Source organism: Dicentrarchus labrax, unplaced genomic scaffold (genome assembly GCF_905237075.1).
Source record: "Dicentrarchus labrax unplaced genomic scaffold, dlabrax2021, whole genome shotgun sequence".
Taxonomy (NCBI): Eukaryota; Metazoa; Chordata; class Actinopteri; family Moronidae; genus Dicentrarchus; species Dicentrarchus labrax.
This window is the reverse complement of record NW_026136704.1, coordinates 3274916-3288884: the sequence shown is the minus strand read 5'-3', so window position 1 is coordinate 3288884 and position 13969 is coordinate 3274916. Positions and strand designations below refer to the sequence as shown.

The window sequence follows — 13969 nt, the reverse complement described above, 5'->3', positions numbered from 1 at the left end:
CTCTTGTTTGTGCGTTAAGTATAGAGTGGAAATCAGGACATGGTTAACCTAGCTGCCAGGTTTTATTTTAGTTCAACTAGCAACTCTGTGAGACTGTACTTGGCACAGCGGTGCTTTGAATGAAATGTCAAGGCAGTAATTATAATAAAAATTAGGGGGGGACACATCCCCAAATATGCTCAAAATGCCTCTCTATTTCACTCTCCCTATTTCATTACTTTTAAATGTATTTAAAAATGGAAAGCTAGAATGTAATATGAGTGTTACCTAGGGCACTGGTTCCCAATCTGGGGGTCAGGACCCAGACTAGGGGTCTCCTAAAGGTTTACAGCAGGTCGCTAGGGCTTCTTGATTTTAAGAGGTAAAAGGAAACTTCCAAAATATACACATTAGGTCTACATGTCAATAATTTCTGTGAAGAAAGCTAAATGAAATTGTTGTTTTTAAAGTTTAGATTATTTTAAAAGAGCAAAGTTCTGAAGACCTGAACACAAGTTATATTCACAGAGCCTTCACTCTGTCATAGAGCCTCGTCCTGCATTAGAGAAGTTCAAACAACCAAAGAGCTAACAGGACAATGGCCAAATGTCAGGGAAAGGAATTTACATTTTTCAAAGAAGCCTATCAAGAATGAATGATTGTTGTTACGGTATTTGGGTTCATTGTACAGTTTATCAGTTGTTCTCTACTGTTATTGTTAAGCATGGAATATAATATCAAATATCCATAAAATATGTCACGTGAGGGCCGTCAATACCAAGACCAATAACGTTGTGAGCAGCCACACTGATGAAAAATTTCCCACCACCCACTTTTAAAAAGATGTATTTATATTTATTGTTAGTTATTGTTCTTGGTGTGGTTGGCCCTTTAGTTTGGGGTTGTCAGTTTACTCAATTACAGAAAAGAGGTCCCTTATGGAAAAAGGCTGGGAGCCACCAACCTTGCAGTACGTCACTATATTACCGTTGATTGTGACAGTTTTTGTTAGTTTTCATGGTTTTATGATTTTTTAAATGAATAGTTATGGTCTTGCAATGTTATGGTAAATTTATTATTAATTATTATAAAGATAAAAAGTTCATCAAAGTTCATCATGTGTTTGTGGATTTTTAAACCGAGTTGAAATTAGGTTTTCTGCAGATTTACTCCAAATCATACATGTTTCTTTTGTCTAAAAGGGATATGATGTTCACAATGAAAATTCTACCTTACTGATGTTTAGCATGTATAATGTTTATCATGTTCACCATCTTAGGCATTGCAGTTATTTGGTCATAAACCAAAAATATTGGACATTTTGACCTGATGATGACTATATTAAAGGTCAAGGGAACGGATTTATTACAATGCATCCTCTTAGGATACTGACTTCCTGTACTAAATTCCATATCTGTACAAAATGTTGTGCCTATCCATCAAGTATATGGAGGGTCTTTCAATGAAGAAATACTCTCCAGTTCTGATGTAACTGATGCTAGCAGTTTCTATGCTAACCTCTTTAGCAGCCGCCATTGTTGTTTTGGAGCATTTCTCACACACAGTGTCACACACACCTAGCATTAAACCTCATGCTGTAGCTGCCAGTAGTTTCTCACAGGACGCTGATCACTCCAAACTACTGTGGTTGACAGAAATGCATAGCTTGAGTCATGGCAAGATAGATTATAATGTCTCTTAAAGTTATTGTTGGGTCTCTGTAAATTGTAGTTATGTTATGTTTTGGCGCTATGTAAATTAAATTCAACTGAAACACATACAGAACAGAACTGTGAAACATAAATGATAAATGAATGATGATCATAAATCAACAGTCACAATTGAGCTATATCAACTCAGTATACTCATTTCAAGCTGTGTGACTGTGATTGTAGTGTTGTTCACATCTGGCTGACCTGTATTGTATAGTTCTGTCTTAACATGCTGAATCTAACCCAGCCTTTCACTAAATCTATATACAGTGACAACTGAATTCCAGCCCAGTGCAAAATGCAGTTTGTGACTGGTGCATTACTTCTCAACCAGAGTCCTCTGCAATAGTTTGTAAGTTTATGGCCTGCAGATGATTCAGTGGAGAGGGGCTGGTGAAGACCCAGACCCTTTCCATGCATCTGTCCCTAACCTGCTGTCATTGCCCTATGCTCTGATTTCGAAATATCTGAGGCACCATCTGGAAAATAAAAGAAATGTAGAATGATTTATTCCTCTCTAACTTTTACTTTTCATGCCTGCTACATACAGAACCTTTGCATATGCCTGTATTGTGTCCGCTTGCTAGCTTGTTCCATACTCTTTTTGTTTGACTGTTCCCGGCTGTTCAGAAAAGGAACCTCCCCCCATTGTGTTTTGAAATCTTTGTTGCACTGTACATTGCCAGCCTTTGTAGCCACATAGCACAATGTGAGTTTCAGATAGACTGACTCAATATGTGTGGTCAGCCTATTCTCCCTTACCACGTTCAACAGGATTAATTTCATCAACGCTTTAAGATTGAAAATAGCCATGCAAACTGCATGGCAAAGGCTACCGTGTAAGGATTTATTCTGGAAAGCTCAAGGTTACATTAAGGTGAGTTCTGATTGCATTCTGTTGTTATTTTATGTACTTTCTCCTCAAGGACTATACTGTTCAATACAGTAGTTTAATACAGTAGTTTAATAAAGTAGTTTGTCTAACTGTGTCTGACAAGAAGATGAGTTACAAACTTACACAATGATTAATGCATCAGGGCTTTAGCTAACACTGAAGGCACAGAACCTAAGGTGCAGTTTATATTTTAGATCAGTTACTTTTGAATTCAAAACATTTTAGGCATTTAAAAATATAGAAATACATTAATACAATTCCCCACCGGGATTTAATTCCCAGCAAGTGTAGAAATCTCTAAAATCTAATCTTTAACAATAATGTATTGAAATTCTGTAAAAACCGTTTTACAATTAATTCTAACAAAATCCATAATAGAGCAGTTTGAAAAAACCTTAGAGGTCATGGATGAACCCAGTTTGGTTTCTGCCTAAACATTTACCTCCCCCCTCGATTTAGCTTCCATTTGAATACAACTTACTATCACAATGACAGACTAATTTGAGGAGCAGGAGTGATAAAATAGAGGAGAATATAAAGGTAACCAGTGTGAAGATAGTTGTGATGCATTTATGGTGAAACATCTGATTCAGGGTTAGGATTAGTACCCTAGAGGGCACTTTATCTTGTGTTTTTCACTGGAAAGGCACCTCAGAGAGCACGTTATTCTGTTTTGTCCACTGGAAGGGCTCCCCAAAGAACACTTCATCACCATTTCTCCACTGAAAGGGAACCCTAGAGGGACTTTATCATGTTTTATCTACCACATAAAAGTGCCCTCTTGCCCTCTTGGATACCCCTTAGTAAGGTGTTGGGCCACCACATGCTGCCAGACCAGCATCAATGCTCTTTGGCACTGATTCTACAATTCTCTGGAACTCTACTGGAGGGATGGTACACTATTATTGGTGGAGTATGTCATCTAAAATGTTGGTCAGAAATCTCCCATAGGTGCTCAGTTTGGTTGAGATATGTTGACTGAAGGCCATAGCATACAATTCCCATCATTTTTATACTCAAGAAACCATTCAGTGAGGGGGTTCCTATGAGGGCATTGTCATTCTGGAGACCAGGTGATCACTCAGAACAACTTTGTATTGATCTGCAGTGACACAACCTCTAAAGAGGACACGTGGACCCAAACCATGCCAGCAAAATGCCCCCCACAACATAACAGATGGGTGCATTATCATCCTGGAAGATACCACTCCCGTCAGGATAGAAATGTTTCATCATAGGATAAAGGTTGAGACTATGGTGAAGGTTGACTCATCTAGACATATCACTTTTTTCCACACCTCTGCTGACCGGAGCCTATATCAAATGTGCATTCATCTTTGTAATGAGGGGTTTATCACTGCAGTTCTATTATATAGCCCTCTGACAAATTCACAATCAACTGGGCCTGCTCAGCATTTTATATACGCCAGAGATCATGATTGGATGTTAATTGCTTAATTGTACTATGCAGTGGAGTATCTGCATATGTTGTGTTTTTCTGCCCATTTATTGTGGGTTTTACCCTCCAAAACTAAATAATAACAAAGAAAAAAAAAATTCACACTTGTAATGTTAAAGTCACATGTTAAATCGTGTTTTTTGTGTATAAGCATTGGTAAACTGTCAAAATACAGGTGACTTTTATTACAACTGTATAACTTTTAAAAATAATTTAATAGTTTTAACTTAAAAATATCTTTAGTTAAACATTAAAAAGCCAAATTACACAAATCTTATGGAAGATTACATTTAAAAACTCTTTTAATTATAGAAAATTACTTAGTTATTTTACTGTAATATTTTGGTATAAATCTGCTGGAATATTACTGGTTTTTTACAGTGTAGCATTGGGTTTCATAAACTAATAATAATATGTAAGGCTCAATTTTGTAGTAAGACTATTGAATGTATGGCTGTTTTAGAGCTTGACCCCCACAATTCCACACAGTAAGGAAGTATAAGTGAGCAATAAATTATATACAAGGCATTATAATTTAATGTATCCCTAGATTTATACAGGATTGCTACTGGCTTGAAATTGTTCCTTTAATACAGTCAATATGCTGTTCCCATGTTAATCTATGGTCAGTCACAACCCCTAGGATTTTTATCTAAAAAACTCTTTCATTCATCTCAATTTCAACAAAAGATTTTTTGATTCGATATCCACAAATCAATTTTTTCCCATAACATAATCAACTTGTATCATCATACAGTAGCCCAATAATAAAGTCAGATATCCTCCACAGCTGGGAAATAACATAAATAACATATAAGCAGTAAAACAGAAAATACAAATATGATCGTACAGTAAGAACAAATTCTCTCAACACATACAATACACATACAACACATTCATGCACATTAGGAACCATTTGGAAATAAATATATAAATGGCCACTATCTTCCAAACAGTAAAATTCACAAAAAATATTTTGGCAATGTGTAACCCTCCCTATATGTCTTTGTTGGGAGCTCCTCATAGACAGCATGTTGTCCTGCCTCTGTATCCACCTCTCGCTCAGATCAAACCAATGCATACTGACTAGGGCACAATATGTGTCATGATACAGGGGTTACAATTCAATATATTGCGATATATTGCAAGGCAATATATTGAGATTTTTTTTCAAATCAAATTTTAGAAAAACTGTCATAGTATAAAGAACAAAGCACCATACGGATAAAATATGAGTAAAAATGTTTTACTATTTTATCCAAACAAAATCCTGTGATCAGCATATTTCTGAAAAAGAAAACATTGCCCTCAGTTGAACTCCGCTGTGAATAATAAAAGTTAAAAAAATAAAAATAAATTAAAGCTGCAAGCAGCGTTGGGCGGGACCTCGCACTCCACGCAACTACGTGCCATCGTTACACGTGTGGACCAAAACATGAAATTTCACGTAAATCAGCTCAAAATTGCCACGCAGCGCTTACTTCCTGTTGCCAGTAGGTGGCGCTATCACTATGTCTGAATGTTGTCATGTAGACATGTTCAAGGCGAGAGTGTTATCAAACACGTGAAGTTTCATTGAGCTTGGACCACGTACGCTGAAGTTATGAGGACGTGTTCAGGGCAAAACTGTTTCAGAATATATGAAGTTTATTGGAGATTGGACATTGCACACTGAAGATATGAGCACTATTTTATGGCGAATCTGCTGAAATCAACAAGTTGTCACTGGCACACGGTCTGATATACAGTCACAAATAGCTCAACTTTTCAATCAGTTTGTATGACCACAGAATTCAAAGTGGCCAACTTTGACCTCACGCCACAGACATGCCGTTCAACGTACAGTCTCAAATAGCACAATTTTTAATCAGCACCATTTTTTGACTGTACTGACCAATTTGAAGCATATCCGATAAATTCCCTAGGAGGAGTTCGTTCAAATACAACGCGAAAAGTTTGCCGAAAGTGAAAATGAAAATTATTTGAATTACTTTTTTATTATGAGGGTCCCCACATGCTACATGAAAAATTTTGTGCGAATCGGACAAAGTGCATGGGAGGAACACGAAAAAGTAGTTTATGGACATTTCGCGCTCTAGAACAAAAAATCTAGGCGGAAGTGGGCGGGGCTTACATGGGGAGATTCAGCTCTATTCACCGAACGCGTGGATACAAGGCTTTTTGAATGTGTGACAAACTATGATAGTAGCGCGACCTAGTGGCCAACCTAAAAGCGACGCATAGAATATCCCCATTTTCACCAGGCCTGACAACTTTGCCAAATAAAATTGAGTTTTCGTATATGTTCAGGGGGGCAAAAATGCAGTCAAAGGGGGCTAAAAATAATAGGTAAGAACAAATCGAGCAAAAACAATAGGGACCTCCAGCGATCGCTGGCTCGGTCCCTAAATATTAATCATGTCCGTTTCCCCTTTTTAACGGTCCAGTGTGTAACATTTAGGAAGATCTATTGGCAGAAATAGAATATAATATTTTATCTATGTTTTCATTAGTTTAATCACCTGAAAATGACAATAGTTGTGTTTTTGTTACCTTAGAATGAGCCGTTTTTATCTAGTCCACCACGTTGAACTATGGGCTGATTTTTGTGTCAGTAGAAACTGAATTTGAACCATTTAGAACTGAATCTGAATTGCTCAACTTGAATAATTGCATTAAAAAACTGAATTTGAATTGCATGATTTGAATTTGAATTTATTAGTTTGAAACTGAATTCCAATCAACTTGAAACTCAGTATAATATTATGAATCTGAATTCACTTGCAACTGAAACTGTATTTGAGCCTCACTAAAAATTCAACTTTTTATGTACTTTCAATTTCAGTTCTCTCAATTCAAATTCAGTTCTCTAAATTCAATTTCAGTTTTCTCAATTCAATTTCAAACCACTAGATTCAACTTTTAAGGTCACAGACGGGTCAAGGTCGTTCAGTAAGAGCAATCGAGTGCAGATGCACAGAGCTCCTTTTTGGCTAAGCAGCACGTTTTTTTTTGACCATTTCCTGGACCTGTAGACATTGGCTAGAGAAAAACATGCTTAAAGGAGACATATTATTCCCCTTTTCAGGTTCATAATTGTATTTTGTTTTTTTTATATTTTGGAAGTGTCTGAACTACTTCATGTGGGACTGCTTTCACAACCTCGGTCAGTACAACACTGGACTGGCTGAAAGACTGTTCCTGAAAGAGGGATTCATACAAACTGTCTGTGGAGAGACGGCAGAGGAAGTAACTGTAAGTATTTATAATTCAATTCAATTCAATTTTATTTGTATAGCGCCAATTCATAACAGAAGTTATCTCAGGACACTTTTCAAATAGAGCAGGTCTAGACCGAACTCTTTAAAACATTATTTAAGAATTGATGCTTTGTTTTTCATTGTTTGTGTACTGCTAGCACATGCTAACCGTTGTTAGCTACAGTGAGCCTCGGACATACCATTGTGGAGAAATGGTTCACTTCCTTTTTTGACGAAAAATCAACAGGAAGTGCTAATTTTATAATGTGCTTATTTTTTGAAATATCAAAATACTTTAAATTACTTTTTTTGCCAGGACGGTCTCCAGATGCTACGTGCAAAATTTTGTGCGAATCGGACAAAAGTGCATGGGTGGAACACAAAAACATAGCTTTTGGACATTTTGCGCTCTGGCGAAAAAATAAATCTAGGCGGAAGTGGGTGTGGCCTATATAGGGAGATTCAGCTCCATTCACCGAACGTGTGGATATGAGGTTTTTGAGTGTGAGACAAACGATGCAGGAGTTATTATTCTCTGCTCAAAATCGCCACGCAGCGCTTACTTTCAATTGCCAGTAGGTGGCGCTATCACTATGTCTGAATATTGTCATGTACACGTGTTCAGGGCGGGACTGTTATCAAGCATTTGAAGTGTGGAGCCGATTGGACAATGTACTCTAAAGTTATAACAAATTCGTGTTTTGTGGCGGTCCATCAAAATTTCCCGCCACCCCACAGACACGCCCCCTCACCACAGTCAACACATATCATCAACAATGTGTTTTGAATTTTATTAGTAAATTTCAGCTGGATCTGATCATCCTGCGAGGAGTAGAACATGAAAGCATGAAAGTTTTTTTTATCCTGTAGGGGGCGCTACAAACACGACGAACACCATTTTTGGTATGTGGGCTTCAGGCACCACTCTACACGTGCCCTGTGAATTTCATATTCATAACTATTACGGTCTCCGCACAGTGATTTACCATGCCACCAGATTGTTGACACATTTTTTAGCGAGCCTCAGGGAGCCATGGGGAAGCATTGTACCAAGTATCATCTTAATCACACATACCGTTGTAGAGATATAAACTTCTTCATTTTAAAGAGCGCCACCTTGTGGCTATGGCCTGAAACTGTGCACGATGCCTAAGGAAGACATGTGGAACTATGGACCCAAGTTTGGTGTCAATCGGACATACCAATGTGGAGAAATGGTCCACTTCCTTTTTTGACGAAAAATGTACAGGAAGTTTGAATTTTATAGCGTGCTTATTTTTTGAAATTTCAAAAATGTTCAAATTACTTTTTTTACCAGGGCGGTCCCCAGGTGCTAGGTAAAAAAAATTGTGCGAATCGGACATAGCGTGTAGGAGGAACACGAAAAAGTAGTTTATGGACATTTCGTGCTCTAACGAAAAAAAATTATAGGCGGAAGTGGGCGGGGCCTGTATAGGAAGATTCAGCTCCATTCACCGAACGCGTGGATACAAGGTTTTTGAATGTGCGACAAACTATGCAGAAGTTATTAGCCTAAACGCACTTCTAATGATAATGGCGCCACCGAGCAGCCAACCTGAAAGTGACACATAGAATATAAAATTTTTCACGAGGCCTGACCACTTTGCCAAATAAAATTGAGTTTTCATATATGTTCAGGGGGCAAAAACGCAGTCGAAGTGGCCTAAAAATAATAATAGGTAAGAAATCGAGCAAAAACAATAGGGACCTCCAGCGGGGGCTGGCTCGGTCCCTAATAATAAAGCAGTGTCACTGGTGGGTCCCTTGTTGCTCTAGTGAGTTTGACTATTTCTCTCTCACAGTGTCGTTAACTCCGGAGCACGTAGATCAAGTTAATTTACACACCGTAACACACACACACACACACACACACACACACACGAAGCAGAAGAACAACAAAGCTAACGCTAGCTGAGATAACGTTAGCACGTCAGTACAAAGTTACACTAGAAGCATCATAAAAAATAATCACCATAACTTCCTATTAATAGTATTATTACTAGTATTTTGTTAATGTTAGCTTCTAAGGAGGCTTGATCACAGTTTGACTATTTCTCTCTCACGGTAGCTCTATCTTTACCTCCGGTACATTTACATACAGCAGCACACAGACCCCCCCCCGCACACGAAGTGGTGTACACACAAAACAAAAAAAAATACAATTATGAACCTGAAAAGGGGAATAATATGTCTCCTTTAAGCATGTTTTTCTCTAGCCAATGTCTACAGGTCCAGGAAATGTTCAAAACAAACATGCTGCTTAGCCAAAAAGGAGCTCTGTGCATCTGCACTCGATTGCTCTTACTGAACACCTTGACCCGTCTGTGACCTTAAAAGTGTAATCTAGTGGTTTGAAATTGAGTTGAGATTGCGACATTTGAATTTAGAGAGCTGAATTTGAATTTAGAGATCTGAATCTGAATTTAGAGATCTGAATTAATAATTAATTAATACATACATAATTAATAAGTACATAAAAAGTTGAATTTTTAGTGAGGCTCAAATTCAGTTTCAAACTAATAAATTCAAATTCAAATTATGCAGTTCAAATTCTGTATTTCAATGCAATTATTCAAGTTGAGCAATTCAGATTCAGTTTCTACTGACACAAAAGTAGAATGTACAAGAGTTGAAAACCTGGTTTGTGTAACTATCAATATGAAAATGTGGAATTTAAACCTGTATTAATGACTGTAAGCAACACAATACATTACTGTCTCACATTCAAATTTTATTATGTTGGAAGATAAATTACATCATAATATATAAAATAAAATGTAAAACATAATTGCAGCTTTTACAAATATCTGAAGGTTAACTTTGGTAATAATACTTTTAAGTTAAAATATCAGACTATGAAGTATGGATACAGTACAGTTGGTTACTTAGCAGTTTTTAAACCACATAAACAAGTTACTTTATTAGATGAGTAATTCCTTCAGTTATGTTGACATGTTGTACAGGATAAAGTATTCCAGGCAGGTTTCTGACTCATTATGGTAACTTTCCATGGTCTCAGTAAACTAATGTATAAAGAATATAACAGATGGGAGGCTACAGTAATCATCATACTATTACTCTGATTACTTTGGTACATTTACTGGCTGTTTCTTCACTAGAAACAACTGCTTGACTAATGTTGTTAATAATATGTAATATATAATATGTTTAACTTCACTGGGCTCTGTAGACTGGGTCACTGCTCACTGCTGTACCTGTAAAGACAAGCATAAAACACAGTGTTGGTTCTCATAGTTAAGGTATAAACACTAACATTATGGGATAGCTATAGCAGTATTTACCTGAGGAACACGTCACAGAAAGCTGTAATCCTGATTGTTGATGTTTTTCATTTCTCTGTGATTTCAGGTCAGACTCCCGCTCTAACATGTCCGCTGGTGAAGTTTTTGGTTTAGAAGCAGTTATTGAATTAATATTGACGGTAGAAATGCAGCTAAACGCAGTGAGGAGCTAACTAACAATGCTGAGGCAGAAGTGAGAGGGGCCGGAACGTCATCTGCGTCATAAGGCCGACCAATCAGAGCAGACTGGGCTTTTTGGGGGGGGGGCCTTAAAGAGACAGGAGCTAAAACCGATCGTTTCAGAGAGAGGCTGAAAAGAGCTCTGTGCATCTGCACTCGATTGCTATTACTGAACGACCTTGACGTCTGTGACCTTAAAAGTTGAATCTTGTGGTTTGAATTTGAATTGAGAGAACTGAATTTTAATTTGAGAGAACTGAAATTGAATTTAGAGAACTGAATTTGAATTGAGAGAACCAAATTTGAATTGAGAGAACTGAATTTGAAAGTACATAAAAAGTTGAATTTTTAGTGAGGCTCAAATACAGTTTCAGTTGCAAGTGAATTCAGATTCATAATATTATATTTCAGTTTCAAGTTGATTGGAATTCAGTTTCAAACTAATAAATTCAAATTCAGATTATGCTATTCAGATTCAGTTTTTCAATACAGTTATTCAATTCAATTCAATTCAATTTTATTTGTATAGCGCCATTTCATAACAGAAGTTATCTCAGGACACTTTTCAAATAGAGCAGGTCTAGACCGAACTCTTTAAAACATTAATTACAGAGACCCAACAGTACCACCATGAGCAAGCACTTGGCGACAAGGGCAAGGAAAAACTGCCTGTTAAAAGGCAGAAACCTAGGACAGATCCTCCGGCTCTAGGTGGGTGGTCGTCTGTCTCGACCAGTTGGGGTGAGAGAGAGAGAGAGAGAGAGAGAGAGCGAGAGACAAACAGACAGACAGGTGCACAGCAACAACAGTATTGGCAATGGCAATCTAGCAGGACCATGGCAGGAGGCTCCACCAGGATCGACAAGAACCTGCGAGACGAGGTGGATAGACTTGTAGCATATGGAAACAATTGTTAGTAAGATCAGAGATAACCGGTAACTGAACCCATTTGAAATACTGCATGATTTTGCTGGGTAGCAGACGCATAATATATGATGTTATTTAAAAAAAAATAACTGATCCTTTAGACAATGTGAGTTAAAATTTTCTTCAAAAGTTTTTTCTTCCAAAGACGGAAAAGAAACCGTTTGAGAACCACTGATGTACACAGAAACCTCATATCTAACATTAATAATAGCCCTAGTGACATAATCTTTGACTTTTTCTCTAAGGTTAAGCCATGGGTGACTGGTCCATACTTGGTCGTTTCCTGTCTGAGGTCCAGAACCACTCTACAGTGATAGGCAAGATCTGGCTTACCATGCTGCTTATTTTCCGTATCCTGCTGGTGGCCTTGGTGGGTGACGCTGTGTACAGTGATGAGCAGTCCAAGTTCACCTGTAACACCCAGCAGCCTGGTTGCAACAACGTCTGTTACGATACCTTTGCTCCTGTTTCACATCTGCGGTTCTGGGTGTTCCAAATTGTGCTGGTCTCCACCCCATCCATCTTCTATATAGTCTTCGTCCTGCATAAGATTGCCAAGGATGAGAAGCTGGATGGCCAAAGGGCACAGGTGGTAGACCAGAGGCCTCCCAGACAGAGATTTGGACACATGAAGGGTGGCATGGAGGCCTGGAGGGTTGGCATGCCGACCTACTGTCCTCATTACAGGGAGCAATGGGATGCAAGAGATAGTGAAGGAGGAGAACCAAGCTTTCTAGAAGAGGATTATGGTGAGGTAGGAGAGGACCCCACCCAGCAGTCCAGCCAGGTTCTGCTCATCTACATCCTTCACGTGTTACTCCGATCTGTCATGGAGATCACCTTCCTAATAGGCCAGTACTTCTTGTTTGGCTTTGAGGTACCTCACCTGTACCGCTGTGAGACCTACCCTTGCCCCACTCGTACAGACTGCTTTGTGTCACGTGCCACTGAGAAAACCATCTTCCTGAACTTCATGTTCAGCATCAGCCTGGGTTGCTTCGTGCTCAACATTGCAGAACTCCACTACCTGGGCTGGATCTACATTTTCCGCATCCTCTGCTTAGCCTGCTCCACCTGCTGCAGTCAGGACAGGGACACCATCAGACTGTACTCAAATCACAATCCCCTCCTGCTGCAGCTCAGGCATTCACTGAGGGGCCAGCTGGTTCTGCAGACCCCAGCAGCCATGGCCCCAGAGAAGACTGGAGGTCTGCTTGTACATCCCCCGGCTATTTCCTTTGAGACAGACTCAACTGTGGAATGCACCTCCAAGAGAAGTCCAGAGAGCAGAGACAAAGTGAAGGTCAAGCTGGCCAATATGGCCAGGCTGGGACGGACCAAGAAGTCTTGGCTGTAAGAGTGACATTTTTCTGTAATGCCATTATGTTTGTGAAAACAGACTGAGAAAGGCAACTCGGAGGCCTGAAACATAGCCTAAATAAATATGTAAACATTGACACATTGGGCTATTCTGTGCATTGTAAAAAATGGGTCACTTGAAATTGTTAATGCCATGCAAGCATTTGAGGCATGGCAATGCAACAGGATGAAGCTGTTTCATAATATATTGTTTCCATAATATGTCTCTGATGTTCTTTATTTTCATGGTATACAGTTAATAGCAAGAAATCAATGTACCGTTTGGTACTAACAGCAAATACAGTGCTACAGGGATGATGTATTTTTGTAGTCCAACCTCACCCTGGTTTCTTCAACAAAAAGATAATCTAATCACAGCCACTTTTAGGATTTTTGAAGCGTAAATGCGTAAATGCTAAGGCTATAAATAAACCACTCAACTACAAACTATAGTCGTATGCCTTCAATGTCACCACCACTTAACTTCCAACCTGTAATACAAACTTGTTATTCAAATCTACAGGTTGTAAAGTTTGAGTTGGAATAGTTTGCAAGAGTGCGAGTATAAACACAATGAGGCTGTAAGAGCAGACTAGTGAGTAGATAAGTCTGTCTAAAATGTCACTGACAATCATTCATTTAGTACTGTGCCTTTAATGTAGTGAGGTGGAAAGTTGGGATGTGGAGGTCAGGGTGGTGGATGGGCTTATGGCGCATGTGACTATTGTGCAGGAGACCAACTTTGTAGTTGTGTAAAGAATGAAGAAAGAAAACTTGAAGTCCCCCTTCAGTCTTTCTTCTTGTTCCTACAGTGTGCTGTTTGAATGATGACTGTGCGGAGTTTGACGCTAGAAGGATGTTTCATCTGCTGAAAG

The 13969-nt window shown here is 38.6% G+C and overlaps 2 protein-coding genes across 6 annotated transcripts in view; both read left to right on the top strand.

The window, feature by feature from the left end:
- LOC127362358 (gap junction delta-2 protein-like) overlaps window positions 1-13969 on the top strand; it is a 678509-nt gene that overhangs the window by 438996 nt on the left and 225544 nt on the right. Inside the window, exons 1-3 of one of the 5 annotated variants that reach the window (XM_051398006.1) lie at window positions 2407-2568; window positions 7172-7300; window positions 11981-13506. In XM_051398006.1, the coding sequence (XP_051253966.1) occupies window positions 11989-13092 (1104 nt within the window). In that variant the 5' untranslated portion in view covers window positions 2407-2568; window positions 7172-7300; window positions 11981-11988 and the 3' untranslated portion in view covers window positions 13093-13506. Of the gene's footprint in view, window positions 1-2406; window positions 2569-7171; window positions 7301-11624; window positions 11690-11980; window positions 13507-13969 lie in introns of those variants that run through there. The other 4 variants (XM_051398007.1, XR_007884431.1, XM_051398008.1 and 1 more) reach the window with 4 other exon arrangements.
- The window catches only part of LOC127362369 (uncharacterized), a 384160-nt gene that overhangs the window by 349473 nt on the left and 20718 nt on the right, over window positions 1-13969 (top strand). The window lies entirely within an intron of this gene.